Here is a 16,763-nt window from a genome sequence, read left to right as displayed (position 1 = left end):
ACCTGGGCCTATAGAGTGGGAACACCCAAGCCCCAGGGGGACCTACCAAATGCAAATCTCCAGGCAAGGCATTCTGAGAACACAAGCGCCCGGGCCCAGGCGTCAGGGGGCTCAATGCTGGGTGAATTGCCAGGAAAATTTCAGCCTGGAGAAAGAGAAAGCTGCCAGGCCCCAGCTCCTTCCTCTGCCCCATATCAAATCCAGAACATTTCTCAGAGTAGACAAAGCAGGGGCTTGTGGGTCTGACCACCAGGACTGTCAGGGAAAGCGTGCAAGGATGAAAGGAGCAGGTGGCAGCAGGGGCAAGGCTGCGTTTGGGACGTACTGCTCCCATCTCCCAGCTGAATGAGGCCAGGTGACACCCTGCCCCCTCCCCCCCTCCCCCCTCCCCAGGTACTGAGCCTTTGCTCAGAAAATCCAGTTCATTAATAGCTTGATTAATCACACCTCATATTTTCATGGTGCTTTTAAAAATAAAACATTTGAAAGCACTTTCACACCCACCCTGGGCCTCAGAGTTACACGGGCAGGTCTTATCATCCCAGACTGCAAGTGAGAAAGGGGGGCTCAGACTCTGAGTAGCAGCAAGTTGGCGTGTGGCCGTGCAGGAGCCCTCTCCCTGCCCACACCTCTGCCTGTGGGCCACTCTGCACAATATCTGGGTCTCCCTGCAGGACAAGAGTGAAGTGGCCACCCTTGGCAGGTCTTCTGAAATTCAAGGGGGAAGAAGGGGTAGTCATGCAGTCACTCAACAAATACTCCATCACTATGCTGGGCTCCTGCTCCAAGCAAACACATGGTGTGCCAACCATCCCGAATGTACCCTGGAGGGAGGCTCAGGGGACAGGGTGGGCACTTGGGCAAGTGACAAAGAGTATGGGTCTAGAAAGGTGTCCCAGCAGAAATGGCACATTTGCTGAAACTTGAAGACTGGGTAGGAGTTCCCAGATGCACCTCGTGAGGCAGGTCTACCATGCTCCACTCTATTGGACGCGTCCTCATCCATCTCCCCACTGCCACTCCTGCCTCCCTCCACCTGTTCATGCAGGAAGATCTCATCATTCCCTTGCACACAGAGCCCATTGGGGATCTGCCAGTAAGTGAAAGAGGTTTTCTTTTATGGTAATTTTTTTATTTTTATTTTTTATTCTTAAAAATTTACATCCAAATTAATTAGCATATAGTGAAACAATGATTTCAGGAGTAGACTCCTTAATGCCCCTTACCCATTTAGCCCATCCCCCCTCCCACGACCCCTTCAGTAACCCTCAGTTTGTTCTCCATATTGATGAGTCTCTTCTGTTTTGTCCCCCTCCCTGTTTTTGTATTATTTTTGTTTCCCTTCCCTTATGTTCATCTGTCTTGTCTCTTAAGAGTCCTCATATGAGTGAAGTCATATGATTTTTGTCTTTCTCTAATTTCACTTAGCATAATACCCTCCAGTTCCATCCACGTAGTTGCAAAGGGCAAGATTTCATTCTTTTTGATTGCCGAGTAATACTCCACTGTATATATATGCCACATCTTTATCCATTCATCCATCAAGGGACATTTGGGCTCTTTCCATACTTTGGCTGTTGTTGATAGTGCTGCTATAAACATGGGGGTGCGTGTGTCCCTTCAAAACAGCACACCTGTATCCCGTGGATAAATACCTAGTAGTGCAATGGCTAGGTCGTAGGGTAGTTCTATTTTCAGTTTTTTGAGGAACCTCCATACTGTTTTCCAGAGTGGCTGCACCAGCTTGCATTCCCAGTGAAAGGTTTGTTTTTTTTTTTTAAGTTTATTCATTTATTTTGAGAGAGAGAGAGAGGGAGGGAGGGAGGAAGAGAGAATGAGTGGGGGAGGGGCAGAGAGAGAAACACCCACACAGGCTCCACACTCCACACTGAGCCCAACGAGGGGCTCAGTCTCACAGATCATGAGATCATGACATGGGCCAAAATCAAGAGTCAGCCACTTAACTGAGCCACCCAGGCACCCCTGAAAGAGGTTTTCTAACTGGATTCCAGTAGGGCAGCTGGGTCATGTCCTCTGCAAGTAAGAGGTCCTTGGCTGGGGCACGGTAAACAGAGCCTCTGCAGAATTGAAGGCTTGGGTTCAGGGTATGCCAGGGCCATATAGTCAGTGGGACGTGCACCTGCCAGCCCCTCCTGCAGCCCCTGTGTGTCCATCCTGGCAGAGCCATTCATCCATGCTTATTGCTTCAACAGCCCCAAAGGAAGCAGCCAAAGGCACCCCACTCTGAGTCCCTAGTTGCTAATGCCTGCACTAGGCGCCTTGAGCTGAGCGGCAGGGATCAGGGATGGATAGGCTGGCTGAAGACAAAGGCCTTAGCCACCCACATGTTTCTCTTGCGGTAAGAGTTACAGCACCAGTGAGGACAGGCCATAGATGCAGAGAGGGCAAAATGATATTGTGGTTTCCTGGAAGAGTGAGGTGGGAACCCCTCTTTCCAGAGGAAGCGACAATGGAGCTGGGCCCTGAGGAGAAGGTAGGAAAGTGCTGGCAAAGGAGGGAGGAGGGGTGTTTGAGACAGAGAAGACTGTGGGCCGAGACCTGGAGGTGGTGAGGGAGGTGCCTAGGAGGGATCAATAGGTGTCTCTGCACAGAAAGGCTGGTGAGTTGTCTGTGCCAGAAGACTCAGGGATGTCAACCAAAAGCATTTGGCTTATCCTGAAACAGCTGTGGGAGCCAGGCACACAATAGAAACTAGAAGAGGCAGGCCTGGGCTAGAGCAATAGGGAGTGGCGGGGACTGGGGCAAACTAGAGAGCTTGTGCCCTGTGGAAAAGGTCGTAGATCATTTGGGCCTGAGCATGCACTGCTTGATGTTATTTTTCTTAGACAAGTACAGGATTCAGGTGAAAGAGAAAGTTGCTTACTCTAGTGGCCTGTGACATGGAGCGGGAGGGACCCAAGGCTCATGCGCTGCCTTAGTTCAGGCAAGAGGCCTAACTGGGACAGTGAGGGGTCAGGTAGATCACAGGTGCTGACCACAGGGTGGAGGGCACATGGTGAGCTTCAGGGCCAGAGGAGGGGAGGCCAGCTCTGGCCACCTAGGAAACATCTAGTAGCTCCAAGAGGACATCCAATGGGGCCTGAATTTACCCCTACCTATGGCCTTAAGAGTGTCCTTGATAGAGGGCATAGCTGCAGCCTGGAGGGTGCCCCCTGGGTCCACCTAGTAAATGCCTCCCCTCAGGGTGAGGAGGGGAGGCCGCACCAGCCTGGCGTGACGGAGGCCCTGGAGAAGTGAGCTATGTCCCTTATTGGTCACAGTACATTTATTTTTCATTAGCAGTTAAATGCAGACATGAGGGATTGTGCTGGGTTCAGCAGGCAGCTGACGTGAGCAGTGCTTGGTGCCACGATCAATAGGGAGGCTTGAGGGCCACTCACTGCCCATATCCTTGGCCGGGACCCCTGCCCACCCAGCCCCGAGCCAGTAGGCAGGCACGGGCCATTGCAGACCATTGCTTTGAGCCGCTGGGAGGTGATGCACAGGGAAGCCCTGAGCCTGCCACTGGGGGCTCCCATTCCCTGCTGGACCAGCCCCCTGTGGGCCCCACTCAGAGGTCAAGCTTGGCCATCCTCTGTGCAGCCCTGGGTCTGTGGAGATACTGTGTCTAGAGACGTCCCCGGGCCTACCAGCTCCCCATTCAGGCCCATACTCAGGAGCCCATGCTCTTCTTCAGAGTCCTAATCTTGGGAGGCCTGAGCCTGACTCAGTCCTGCCCTTGGCTGGGTAACAGTGAAGAGCAAGTGTAACAACAGAAGAGTCATGAGGTGGCCACCGGACATTTTGTGAATCCAGGGCCCGAGCCTGGGGGTCTGAAGTGAGTGACTTTCCCCTGGGACCCCAGATTCCCCATCTGTAAGATGTCTAGATGGCTCCTCCCCTCCACCCCTCCAGGTTCCTCAACCTCAAATAGACCCCCAGAGGGCACTGGCAGAGCCCTGAGGAGGTGTTGCAGGATGGGGCAGGATGGGGAAAGGTGAGCTTTGTTTTCCTTGCTGCAAGTGTGGTTCCGAGGCAGGTCGGCCTTCATCTTGGAGCTTGTACAGGGAAGTGCAAGGGCGGCTTCCAAAAAGAGTTCACAGCAGGAAGAGATAAGCTGATAAGCTGAGGAGAGGCCATGGTCTTGAGGGGGAGGTGGCAGATGATGGCCCTGCGGCACATGCTGTCTTGCTGAGCCAGCAATGCCCTCCACCTCCCTGTGTCCCTCCCACACAAGGGCATGACTCCCCGCCCCCATCCTGAGGGCAAGGCATCTGAGGCTCTGTGCCTCAGTTTCCTCATCAGCCTTCAACCACGAAGACATTGCTATGAGTGCCTTTTCTCATTTCATTCTCACAACAGCCTAGGAATGGTGTGACCCATCTGGCAGGCAGGGAGACAGGCTGAGAGTGGGCTGGCATGCCTGAAGAAGTCACACCAGGCTTCAGCCTCTCAACGGGCATTCCCGTTCCCAGCTCACCTGAGCTGGCCCAGGACACCTACAGGACCAGGCGTGGATCCCCTCCCCAAAATCAATCTTGGGGTGGAGGGCAGACTCCCACCTTGGAAAGAGAGGGACCTTGTGCTAAACAGCAGAGAAAGGGCACTGGATGCCCTCTGGGCAGAGAAGGATCAAGGCCCAAGGAGCCAGGCCTCCTTGTGTTAGAAGCCCTTTGTGAGTTTTGGAGTGCTCTCCAAAAGGGTAGACTAGACAGTAGAGAACCCAAGAGGTAGACCACATGAGGCCCTTCCAGACTCTCCCGAGGGGCAGACAGGACCTCAGTGTCACAGATGACAAAACGGCTATCTCACCCAAGGTCACCTCTAGCAAGGAGCAGAGCTGGTCTCTGAAGCCCATGTTCTTCCCTCTATGGCCAGAGGCCACTGTTGGTTGTCAGGGTGGCTTGTGGGGGAAATCATAGTAGCCCTGAGGGAAACCAGGCTGTCGAGTGCCTATTTGGCGGGCACCTGGCTGGAGGCGGAGGGCACCCCCACTCCATCCTCCCACTGCCTCCCAATTCACCCTTCTCCACCCTCCCAGGGTCCTGCTGGCCCAACAGACCGTCAGACTGCCTGGCGGAGGGCGGGGGGAAGGGTGGGGAGGTTACCTCCACCAAAGCCTCAGAGCCAATTACCTGTGTAATTAGCAACAAATGACTTGTGGGATGGTTGTGGTTTTCAGTTAAAATTAGAAGGAAGCCCAGATTCAGGTCTCCTTGAAGGGGTGGGACATGGCCTAGGTCCCTCAGGCTCCCAGACACACTCTCCTGACTCCCACCCTGCCTGGGCCCAGCCAGCAGTCCAGGCTCTCCCCCCACCCTGGGGCCTCTCCTGTCGCACTGCCACCAGCACCAGCACCAGCCCCCTCCGCCATGTCTCCCCTCATAGCTGCCCCCTCCCCTCCTTCATTCACATGCTATTTTCTGAGCGCCTCCTACTTACCAGAATGGAGATGAGCCCAGAAGTGGCCCTGGAGGCAGCTGGGGCAAGAGAGGAAGGGACCCTGCCCTCCCCCACCCTGGGCTGCCCACCTGCTCTGCCGGGGTCCTCTCCGTCCCTCTGGCTTTCTCTGGACCTCCGAGGGTGGTGGGCTGCCTCACCAGATCCCTGAACTTCTACCAGAGTAATAATGAGCCCTAACTGCTGTTCTGTGTGGAGGGCATCCTAAGGGCTGGGACTTCTGCCCTTGTCTCATTTCATCTCTCTATAGTCTTCAGAAGTGGGTGGGATTCCCCCATTTTACAGAGGGGACACTGAGGCTCAGGGGAGCATTCGGTAGCCTAGATTGCTGGGCTGGAAGTGGCAGCCTGGCCTCACTCTCCTCCCATCAGCCACACCCGCTGCCTTCCCATGGCCCAGCCTCAGCACCTATATGGGCACATAGCCCCCAAGGGCCCTGAAAGGCTGGCCCCGGCTCACCTTCCCTCTTTGCCCCTGCTGCAGGTGCCCAACAGAGTGCCACGGTGGCCAACCCAGTACCCGGCGCCAACCCAGACCTGCTTCCTCACTTCCTGGTGGAGCCCGAGGATGTATACATCGTCAAGAACAAGCCGGTGCTGCTGGTGTGCAAGGCCATGCCTGCCACGCAGATCTTCTTCAAGTGCAACGGGGAGTGGGTACGCCAGGTGGACCATGTGATAGAGCGCAGCACGGACGACAGCAGCGGTGAGGCCAGGCTGGGGGGCCAGGCAGGGCCAGTTAACGGGAAAGCGAGTCTCAGCCTCGGAAAAAATGGAGGCCCAGAATGGGGCTTGCAGTTACCCCTGGCTGCACACCTGTGAGCAGGAGGACAGGATATAACCAACTCTGGCCACCACCCCAAGCCCCCAGAAGAGGCAGGATTCCCATACCTCACACACCCTATATATACACCGAGGCCTTCTCCAGGAGACCCCACCCTCACCAGAACTCACCACCTGGGAAGTGGGTTAGTGAGTAAAAGGGAAGCCCCCTACAAATGCCCCAGGAGGCTATGGTTGGAGAGGCAGATGCCCACCACTGCATCTGAGCCTGGTCTGGGCCACGGGCAGCCTGGCGAGAAGTGCCAGCAAAGAGAGTTTGGAGGGAGTAGGTCCCAGATAATGAGGATGTGACACTCTGATCTCTGTGCCCCCATTTATTCTTCACACATTCCCTGAGCCCCCACTTTCATGCTGGGGACACAGCCACCACCTACAGAGAGCCCCAGCCCCTGCAGAGAGGTGGGCAGCATGGGGACCTCTCAGTGAGTTCTGGGGGCTATGGCAGCAAGAGGAAAGCATGACTGAGGCTTCTCAGGAGAGGTGACATGGAAACAAAAGGGTTGTGAGAGCTGGTCAGGGAAAGAACAGGGGAACAGCATTCTAGGAAAGGGGCTCAGCAGGAGCAAAGGCTTTGGGTCAGAGAGGTGGGCATACTGGTCAGGGTCAGGAGGGAGGGTATGAGGTGTGCATAGGTAACAGTGGTACCATCTGGGAGACTCACGTCTCGGGCTCTGGAGTGAGGTCACAGTCCTGTGGGATTTCAGAATGCCAAGTGAGGTGCCAGAGCTATGAGTGAAACTTGGGGCCCATGGGGGTGGGGGTGCTGATGGAAGGGGCAGACGCAGAGACGCTAAGAGACGCTAAGCACAACATAGGGTTGTGACTGCACTAGAACTCTGTGGAAAGTTGGTGCTGGGAAGAGGGAGACTAAAGGAAGGGGCCCTGCCTAGGAGAACTTGGAAGCTCTCACAATAATGGGTATGTGAGCAAATGAGCCCTGAGTTTTGGCAGAGGGTGATTTAGTCCTCAGAACCAACCTGTCGTGTTACAGATGGCTCTGACTCATCCAGGGCCCCAAAAGGGCTCCAACCAAGCATTCTGGTCCCTAGAAGCCACACCCGACTTTCCCCTACAAGACTCAGCAGGGGCTGGTCTCCTTTCCACCAAGCATCAGCTCCCCAGTCAATGATTCCTGCCCAGGCCCTTGAGCTCTGCAGTGCCCTGGCCTCCACACAGCTGCTGCCTGCAGCTGTTTTTCTTGCAGTCCTCAGAGGTTAACTGAGGACCTGCACTGTGCCAGGCCTAGGTTAGCCCCCAAGATGATCCCCCACCTTCAGACCCCAGCAGAGGTACCAGAAACCTCCCTGGCCCTGCAGCTTTAGGACCTGGTGGCAGTGACTGCCTCCCCTCACTGGGCCTCAGTTTCCTCATCTGTAAAATGGGGTAGGGGGGCTGGTAGGTTGGTGGGGGAGCCATGAGATCTCATGCATCCTGTATGAGCCCGGCTCCAGGCCTTTCCTCTCTCCCTACTCCACACCCAGGGCCCAGCACCATTTTGAGTCCTCCCACTGCTGTGGCAGATCCCCCAGGGAAAGGACAGGTGAGGAGGAGGAGGAAGCTACAGTCGGAGACCTGCCTTCCTGCATCGTTCAGGGCCTGTCTAGAACTCCTTAGAAGGCTCTAGGCCAGCCTCCTGCTGCTCCCAGCCTCTCCTTCCAGGTGTCCCCACACACCCCTCCTTGTCTCCTACCATCAGGAATTCTGGAATCCATGGCTTGGCTGAGACCCAGGTTAATGCCTGCATAGCAGTCATAGGCTGGGTCACACATGCCAAGAGCCTCCACCCCAGAGTCCCCAAGAGTCTGCTCTGGTCTTGCTCCCTTCAAACCAGGCAGAGAGCAGAGCTCATGGGGACATATTCGCCCATAATCACTGGGGCCCTCTCCTGCCCTGAGCATCCATACTCAAGCCTTCCATGGCCAGCATATCCAAATTTGTATCGATCTTGTTGATTTTTCAACCCAAAGTGATTGAGTGCTTTGAGAAGAGATAAGCTCACAAACAGATGTCACTGCAGTGGGCAGTGGTGTCATGCAGACACGGAGACCAAAGACCCTGCCCAGGAATGTTCTGTGGTCAGGCAGGTATGGTAGAGTCATAGGTCAGCACAGATCCTTAGCCCCACCCATTCCTGTGTGGGTAGCTGGGTGGACACCTCAGGAGACAGCACCCCTGTCTTCCCCTGACTTGTCCCCAGTTCCCATCCAGAAAGCCAGGAGGAGAGACCAAGCCTGAAAACCCTCAAACCCAAACCTGCTGATGCTATAAAAGCCCCAGATCTGTGAAGCCAAGCATTGTGCATTAAACAAGCTGGTTATTAGAAGCAGATTGGCGAGAACATGAGAACCTAAGCCCAAACTTGGCCTCAGAGCCCCAACCCCACCCCGCTAACCCTCCACCTCCCAAAAATACTCAGCATACCCACACTGGGGCCTCCCCATGTGCCCACAGCATTCACACACCCACTCACACCCCACACACTCTGGGGCCAGCAGGGACCATGCATCCTTTCTCTCCTGGCATCTGCTTGGTGACCTGCAGGGAGGAAGGCACTGTCTTCATATCCAGGACTAGCAGGACAGGGTCTGGGTCTGGATCTCCCCCTAGGTCCACCAGCTTCCTGGAGCATGTGGTGCTTGAGGCCACTGCCTGGATCTGGGACATCGTGGACAAACTTGGCCCTCCTTCATGGCAGCAGGAAGGAGATGAGGGGGTGGCAGTGGCAGGACAGAGAGGGGAGGAGATGGGGAGAAAGAAATAGGAGTGCTTAAATTTAGTGCCGTTCTCCCCAGACTGAGTTTCCTGAGCTCCCACCACCACCGTGGGGGATGGAACAGTCCATCCATCCATAGACCTGTCCACTCAGGAAATGTACCCAGTTCAGAATGTTCTGGAAGTCTCTCACCATTAACCCCCGAAGCTCAGAGCAGGAGGGCCCTGTCTCCACCCACAAGTGTATGCACAGCTCCTTCTCAGATGCCCCAAGACTCCAGTGTGCTTGACAGGTAGCTGGAGCCCAGGGTCCTTCTACTATACACACACCCTATGAGGGACCCCCAGTTCTCAGCCTCACCCTACCCCCAGAGAATGCACACATCCTTCGCCTTAGAGAGAAGGGGTGCCAGGCAGTGCCCAGAACAGAGGGAGCTCAGCCATGATGACCTTGGCCAGAGGTCTCCTGTGAGAACTTGCTAGGGGCAGGGGCAAGTGAGAAAAATCTGGGGGCCCAGTGTGGGAGCTGGAGAGACTCATGAGGAGGGGTGTGGGCAGAGGTCAGAGAAAGACATGTTAGAGAAATTAAGGGGGAAAACAGCTTCCCGGGCTGTCTGCTCAGCTGGGCTGCTGCTCTCCCTGCAATGCAGCCCTAATTGAATTTCTCTGTTAACAATGGAAACACGTTGGTTGCCCGGCCTCTCTCCCTCTTTCTGATAAGCCAATGACCCGAGGGAAATTGGGGTCAGGAGGAGGAGAAATTGGAAACAGTCTTTTTTCACTCCTGGGGACACTGGTTTTGGCCAAGGGCCAGGGGCCCAAAGGACGGCAGGCATTCCATCCCTTCTGGGTCCTCAGAGGATCTGCCCCCACCCCCTGGGGCGCCCAGGTGTGGCAGAGAACAGGGGGGCTGAGTCTGTCTTTGAGAGGGGTCTCTTCAGCCCAGCCCAGTTGGGGCAGAGAGGGCCCCAGATACTCATCACTAGCCAGCTTCACCTTTGCAGACTGCCCCCTCACCCTCACCAGCGTTTCTCTCTTGAGATGGGCAAGTCACTGCCTCTCTAAGCCTCTGTTTCCTTATCCATGGAGTGGGAGCAATGCCGACCAAGGGAGTAGATTGAAGAAAATAAGCTAGCATGTGGGAAACCCTGGCTAAGCCCCAGGGGTCTATTATCGTACTACATAATCGCTGTAATTATATTGTTAATAGCTGTTACTATATTATCACATGTCAGGATCTACCTGCTAACCCCAGGGAGGTGAACCAGATCCTTCTTCACCTTTTTTTTTTTTTTTTTTTTTTAAATACATAAAAGCCCCAGGGCTCTCCTATCTACCTCACCCTTTCTGCCTTGGGTCCTTGAAGGCCAGCCCCTGTAGCCCAAAGCTCCTCTGTGCTGTTGTCTCTGACACAACAGGAAGCCCATTTAGAGACATTTCTGTGACTCCAGGGAGACAGGCCTGGGGTAAAAAAGTATAATGAATGGAGGAGCGAAGGACTGGCTCCTGGCTTTCAGGAGATATAAATAGAGTACCCTCTGGGGCTCCCCCAGAGTTCCCTCCAGGCTGCTCCTTCTGAGCAGAGTGGCCATGGTGGTGTAGGGACCCCACACATCTGCACAGCAAGAACCGTGTGAGGCTTGGCATGACTAGGACCCTGGCTACCCACCTCTCCTGCCCCCCAGGGCTGCCCGCCATGGAGGTCCGCATCAATGTCTCGAGGCAGCAGGTGGAAAAGGTGTTTGGGCTGGAGGAGTACTGGTGCCAGTGTGTGGCGTGGAGCTCCTCGGGCACCACCAAGAGTCAGAAGGCCTACATCCGCATTGCCTGTGAGTCCAGAGCCTAGCCCTTGGTCAGGGGTGGCCAGAGGGTATCACTAGGGGGAAGAGTCTGGTCAGAAAAACCTCAGGGCCTGCCTTGATGGGTGGAGAAATTGCCTCTGCACACGGCCCAGCCACCCCCATGTTCCCCCTGGTCACTCGGCACTTTCTCCTGCCACGTGCCACAGCCCCTGCGGGACCAGGGTACAGGGCCAACCAGGCGAAGCTGTCATGAGGCACTCAGGCTGGAGGACACTCTTGTTCTTCTCCCAGATTTGCGCAAGAACTTCGAGCAGGAGCCGCTGGCCAAGGAGGTGTCCCTGGAGCAGGGCATCGTGCTACCCTGCCGCCCACCAGAGGGCATCCCCCCGGCTGAGGTGAGAGGGGCTCTGGTGCCCGCTCCGCAGGTGGGTAGGGCTCCCAGGTCTCAGGTCCTGCCTGCCCTGACGCCCCCAGGGGTTGCTCTCGCTCCAGGTAGGGCCAGCATGGGCGGGCAGTGCAGTGGCGTGGCTCCCTCCCCCAGGTGGAGTGGCTCCGGAATGAGGACCTGGTGGACCCGTCCCTGGACCCCAATGTGTACATCACAAGGGAGCACAGCCTGGTGGTGCGACAGGCCCGCCTGGCCGACACAGCCAACTACACCTGCGTGGCCAAGAACATCGTAGCGCGTCGCCGCAGCGCCTCGGCTGCTGTCATCGTCTACGGTGGGCCCCAGCGCTGGTGGGGCAGAGGGGCTCCCGGGCATAGGGATATGGGGTGACGACATGTTGGTGGCTCCCCATGGAGCCAGGGCCCAGTGGACCAGGCCATGGCCTCACTGGGAAGGACAGGGAGAGGGCTTGCTGTGGCTGTCTGGGAGCCGAGGGGCATGCCTGGGCAGAGGTGTGGGACAGGTGGTAGTCCTCTGTGGCTGGACCATCCCTTGGCTTACCTGTGGGCCAGGGACATCGTGCAGATGGAGATGAGGGCACAGGATGGGAGTCTAGAAAAAGTGACAGACTACAGCCCATGCTCCTGTGTCCCAGGTATGGGAAGTAGAATGTTCCAGGCACCCTAGGAGCAGACAGAAGGGGTGGGTGCAGGAATTGCCTGCATGAAAGACTGGGCCAGGGCTGGCCGCCCCGAGTGCTTGCAGAACCTGCTGGGAGAAGGGGCTGTGGAGAGGATACTGCCAGGCCCTGGGGGCCGGTGAGCACAAGCATGGGTTCCCCTCCAGGGCTTCTTCACCAGCACAGCCACAGTCCACCCATTTCCAGCTCACAGCCCCTCTGCCCTCCTGCCCTGGCCCCTGGGCCAGCGTGTCTGAGGAAACCCCCCCGCTCCCTGACCCCAGTCCTTCTCTGTCCGGCCAGTGAACGGTGGGTGGTCGACGTGGACCGAGTGGTCCGTCTGCAGCGCCAGCTGTGGGCGCGGCTGGCAGAAACGGAGCCGGAGCTGCACCAACCCGGCGCCTCTCAACGGGGGTGCCTTCTGTGAGGGGCAGAATGTCCAGAAAACAGCCTGCGCCACCCTGTGCCCAGGTACCAGCGGCCGCCACCTCCCGCATCGCTCCTCACCACGCCATCTCCGTGCCCTGGCTCCATTGTGCCCACCAGCCTGCCCCCCATGGCTCCATCCCACCCGCCCACACGCAAGGCCAGGCTCAGTCCAAGGCTGGGATGGGGTTTAGTGTGATCAGAAGCAGGGCTTGGTCTGTGTCCAGACTAGGCCTTGGCAGAGGGGCTGAGTCACAGAGGCTGAGGTACGATCAGGACAGGTACAGACAGTGTGGGGCAGGGGCAGGGCACCGCCTGAGGCTACAGAACCACCTATGCCTGGAATCAGAGGGTCATCGTGGGACCAAGTACCCTTGCTGCCCCAGGGCCAGGACGGCCCCATAGTGTGGATAGAGCAAAGCAGGCCCGGCATCATCGTGCCTCCTGTCATTAGCATGCGTCATCCAGGCCAGCTGGACACCAGAGGGTGTGCTCCTTACCACAGCATCGCACCTAGGTCTGGATGCCCAGCAGGGCTGCACTGGCAAACTGCCCAGGCTGGCTGTCCAGGCTAACTGCACCATCTCCTCTGTGTTCGTGTCTGTCTCTCATCTAGTCGATGGCAGCTGGAGCCCGTGGAGCAAGTGGTCAGCCTGTGGGCTCGACTGCACCCACTGGCGGAGTCGTGAGTGTTCTGACCCAGCTCCCCGCAATGGAGGCGAGGAGTGCCGGGGCGCTGACCTGGACACCCGAAATTGTACCAGCGACCTCTGCGTGCACAGTGAGTCCTCTCTGCCCCAGGAGTCCTCTTGAGTTTGCCAGGATTGGCCCTGATCAGCCCCCCTGCCACAGGCTGTATCCTCTTCTCCAAAGTTTAGGACCCTCGGGAACTCCCCATCCCTAACACACCCTAATACCTCTCTCACCTCTCATGAAACATGCATACGTGTGAACTTTAACATGTACACCATGCCCCTGGATCCCCCTCCTCTCCTGCAGCTTCACCTCCACATGGTTCCCCAAGTGCACACAGAAGTCCTTTGGGGACACCAGGCTTGTGAGGCCTGTTAATTACAAGGCCATAACTAACAATTAAAGATCTCTGTTGGATTTTTTTCTCTAGAACACACCCTCCCCCATTCTTTCAATTAAAAACCTAATTATCTGTGTCAATTCCTTTCTGATGGACATTTCTTCTATTATGCAAAGCCCTTCTAAAATCAATATAAGCTTCCTCCAGGCAGTCAATCACCCCCTCCCCAGCCCTGCCTCAGGCCTGGGGAGGCAGACAAGAAGAAGAGCCCCAGCACCACTGCTTCTGGCCCAGGAACATGGCTAGGAACCAGATTGGCAGACGGCCCCCCCCCCAAGAAGCAGATCCCCTACTTCGGGGATCCCAGGAGCTTCCGTTCAGCCCAGCAGCCCATTGGGGCTGTCCAGGGAAGTATCTTTTCCCCTCCTCCATCCTTCAGTAGCAGCAACCTCAGACCGAATGGAGCAGTGAGAGATGTGATTTGCCCAGAGTGACAGAGCATGGTGGTGGCAGGCAGATGCAGGACTGAGATGCACACATGCTGACTCCATGCTCCCTGCCACCCGTATCCCCAGCCCCACTAGTGCTGATGCCCAAGGAGTGAGCGCCTCATCCTCCTGGGGTGTAGACCACTGACCTCTCCTTCCCGGCCTGCTACACCCTGCCCCTCCCAAGGCCACACTCTTTCCCGCAGCTGCTTCCGGGCCCGAGGACGTGGCCCTCTACGTGGGCCTAATTGCTGTGGCTGTGTGCCTCCTCCTGCTGCTGCTCGTCCTCATCCTTGTTTATTGCCGCAAGAAGGAAGGGCTAGACTCAGATGTGGCTGACTCGTCCATACTCACCTCAGGCTTCCAGCCTGTCAGCATCAAGCCCAGCAAAGCAGGTGGGGTGCCCCTCGCCCCTACTCCTGCCAGGCCCCCACACCAAGAGCTGCCCAAGAGATCACCTCAGTGCCACTCACTGAGTCTGTCTTTACCCTTGCAGACAATCCCCACCTGCTCACCATCCAGCCAGACCTCAGCACCACCACCACAACCTGCCAGGGCAGTCTGTGTCCCCGGCAGGACGGGCCAAGCCCCAAGTTCCAGCTCGCCAATGGGCACCTGCTCAGCCCGCTGGGTGGTGGGCGCCACACGCTGCACCACAGCTCACCCACCTCTGAGGCCGAGGACTTCGTCTCCCGCCTCTCTACCCAGAACTACTTCCGCTCCCTGCCCCGCGGCACCAGCAACATGACCTACGGGACCTTCAACTTCCTCGGGGGACGGCTGATGATCCCTAATACAGGTGGGAAGGACCCCAGAGTGCCCCGGGGAACTCTAAAAGGCAAGACTAGCCTTTGTGTCTCTCCTGGAGGAGGATGGGACAGCTCTGATGTTCTTCCTGTGCTGCTCAGCCTCATCCCAAGTGCTGAGCCAGGCCAGCAAGGAAAGGGGATAGAGTTTTGGAGAGGATCCAGTCGCGGCTGGCAGTAGGGCCGACACTGAGGCCATGGCCTGAGTGTCTCCCTTCTGTTACCTAAGGGACAGGACTTCTGTCCATTCATTTCCACAGTCAGCCAGCCTGTGTGTGCTGGACTCTACGTTGGACCCTGGGCCCAGAGGTAGGACAGGTGCCAGCCCCAAGGAGCTGGCAAACTAGTGGAGAGATGGCAGACCACAAACACCTGAACATGGCATCCCCCACCCACCACCTCGCGGAAACCCCTCCTGATAGAGAATCCACAGATCCCTTCCATAGTCATCCTTTTTTAAAGATTCTCAGTAATCTCTACTGAAGACCTTTTGAGGAAGCACAGCAGCCTCTGATGTTCCCACCTTGAAATTTTCTATCCCCTCAGCTGAGATGACCCCACATGCCCCTGATTTTCTTGCCCCTCTCCAGCTGCTCCTGGTGCCTGTTCCCTGAATGTAGGTGTTCCTGAGAGCTCCCTCCTGGCACCCTCTCGCCGAGCAGTTGCGCCTACTCCATGGCTTTAATCGCCATGTCTGTGCAGATCACTCCCACTCCTCCAGCCCCAGCCACATTTCTCCTGGGCGACAGAATCATACACCCAGCTGCCTCCTGGGCAGCTCCATCTGGATGTCTCACAGCACCTCAGATTCCTGATGCCTAAAACAGCACTGTCTCCCACCCTCCCCCAGAACTTCCTGCTTCCTGGCTTTCCCCACCTCAGGGACAGCAAAGTCAAGTGGCTCAAGCCAGAAACTGGAGGTCACCGTGACTTCCTGGTCTTTTTCACTTGTCCCCCCTCACATCCACAACAGCTTTAGTCAGTCACACACCAATTCCATCATTCTTCCTCCTCAAATGTTTCTGCATCCTGCTGGCTCTCCTCCCTACTGCCTTTTCGGGCTCAGGCCACCACACCTACCTCAAGCATTCACCCAATGACACCAGACTTAATCATGTCCCTCCCCTTCTCCAACTGCTTTGGGGGCTTCACAGTGCCCCCCACAAAGCCCACATGACACAGCCACAGTGTCCTGTCCCCTGCCAGCCAGCTACAGTGGCCCCTACCCTCCTATGCACTCTTTTCCTGCACGTGGTAGTCATGGTGGGCTCTCAGAACTCCAAGCACACCATGCTGCCCTTTGCACACACAGATCCCTCTGCCCCCGTTCACTGACTCATCTGCTACTTCTCATTCAGGTCTTGGCCTGGCAGCTCTCCCTCTCTGTGCCTCATGTCCTCCTCACGGGGCTGCTAGGATGATGAGGTGAGATGGTCCATGTCAAGCTCTTAGAAAGGATAGGCACAGTGGGCACTCAGTGACCATCAGCCTCTCATTTCCCCTGGGGCAGGGGGGCTGCTGCTCCTCCCTGCTCTCCCCTAGCACCCTTAACCACCATCCACTTGTGTTTCTACCCACGGGGCTGACGCCTCATGAGAGCAGGGCCCATGGTTTTCCCTCACTGCCTCAAGTACTCAACATTAGCATTCATTGAATGAGTGTGCAAGTGTGTATCTCTGCCACAGAGAGCATTCATATGTGGATCTCTGGAACTGCCACCAACACTGGCAGCCAGTAGCAGGAGGCAGCACAGAGCTGATGAAGGGAGCAGTAGCTGTAAATATGCCATCTCCTGGGCTTCAGTTTCTGGGAAGTAGTGATATTCCAAGTAGCCCATCTCAGAGTTACCCACTCGGAGCATAAATATAAGCTTTTGGACTTGGTGGGATAAAGTCGTAGAATTCCTTCTCTTCCCTGGTCACTAGCCTCTGAAGCCCCTTCTGATGTAGGGACTCCCTGCCATAAAAGAACAGGAAGGTGAAGTAGGACCACCCTTTGCCATCCTCCAGAGGAACTCTGCAGCTCCTGTCCCATTGTGCCTCCCCTGGAACCACTCCTCACTGAGCAGGCACTTTTGATGCTGCCCAACAAGACCCTGCTATGGAAGTGAATCAGCCAGACAGAAGG

At 56.5% G+C, this 16,763-nt stretch overlaps 1 protein-coding gene across 3 annotated transcripts in view; it reads left to right on the top strand.

The window, feature by feature from the left end:
• UNC5A (unc-5 netrin receptor A) overlaps nt 1-16,763 on the top strand; it is a 61,233-nt gene that overhangs the window by 40,138 nt on the left and 4,332 nt on the right. Inside the window, exons 2-9 of one of the 3 annotated variants that reach the window (XM_045447543.1) lie at nt 5,944-6,165; nt 10,700-10,843; nt 11,108-11,211; nt 11,358-11,538; nt 12,187-12,354; nt 12,926-13,090; nt 14,037-14,225; nt 14,327-14,629. In XM_045447543.1, coding sequence (XP_045303499.1) covers nt 5,944-6,165; nt 10,700-10,843; nt 11,108-11,211; nt 11,358-11,538; nt 12,187-12,354; nt 12,926-13,090; nt 14,037-14,225; nt 14,327-14,629 — 1,476 coding nt within the window. The remainder of the gene's footprint in view (nt 1-5,943; nt 6,166-10,699; nt 10,844-11,107; nt 11,212-11,357; nt 11,539-12,186; nt 12,355-12,925; nt 13,091-14,036; nt 14,226-14,326; nt 14,630-16,763) is intronic. The other 2 variants (XM_045447553.1, XM_045447561.1) reach the window with 2 other exon arrangements.

Source organism: Leopardus geoffroyi, chromosome A1 (assembly GCF_018350155.1).
Source record: "Leopardus geoffroyi isolate Oge1 chromosome A1, O.geoffroyi_Oge1_pat1.0, whole genome shotgun sequence".
Classification (NCBI taxonomy): domain Eukaryota; kingdom Metazoa; phylum Chordata; class Mammalia; order Carnivora; family Felidae; genus Leopardus; species Leopardus geoffroyi.
The sequence above is the reverse complement of the archived record's forward strand: the minus strand, read 5'-3'. Positions and strand labels throughout refer to the sequence as shown.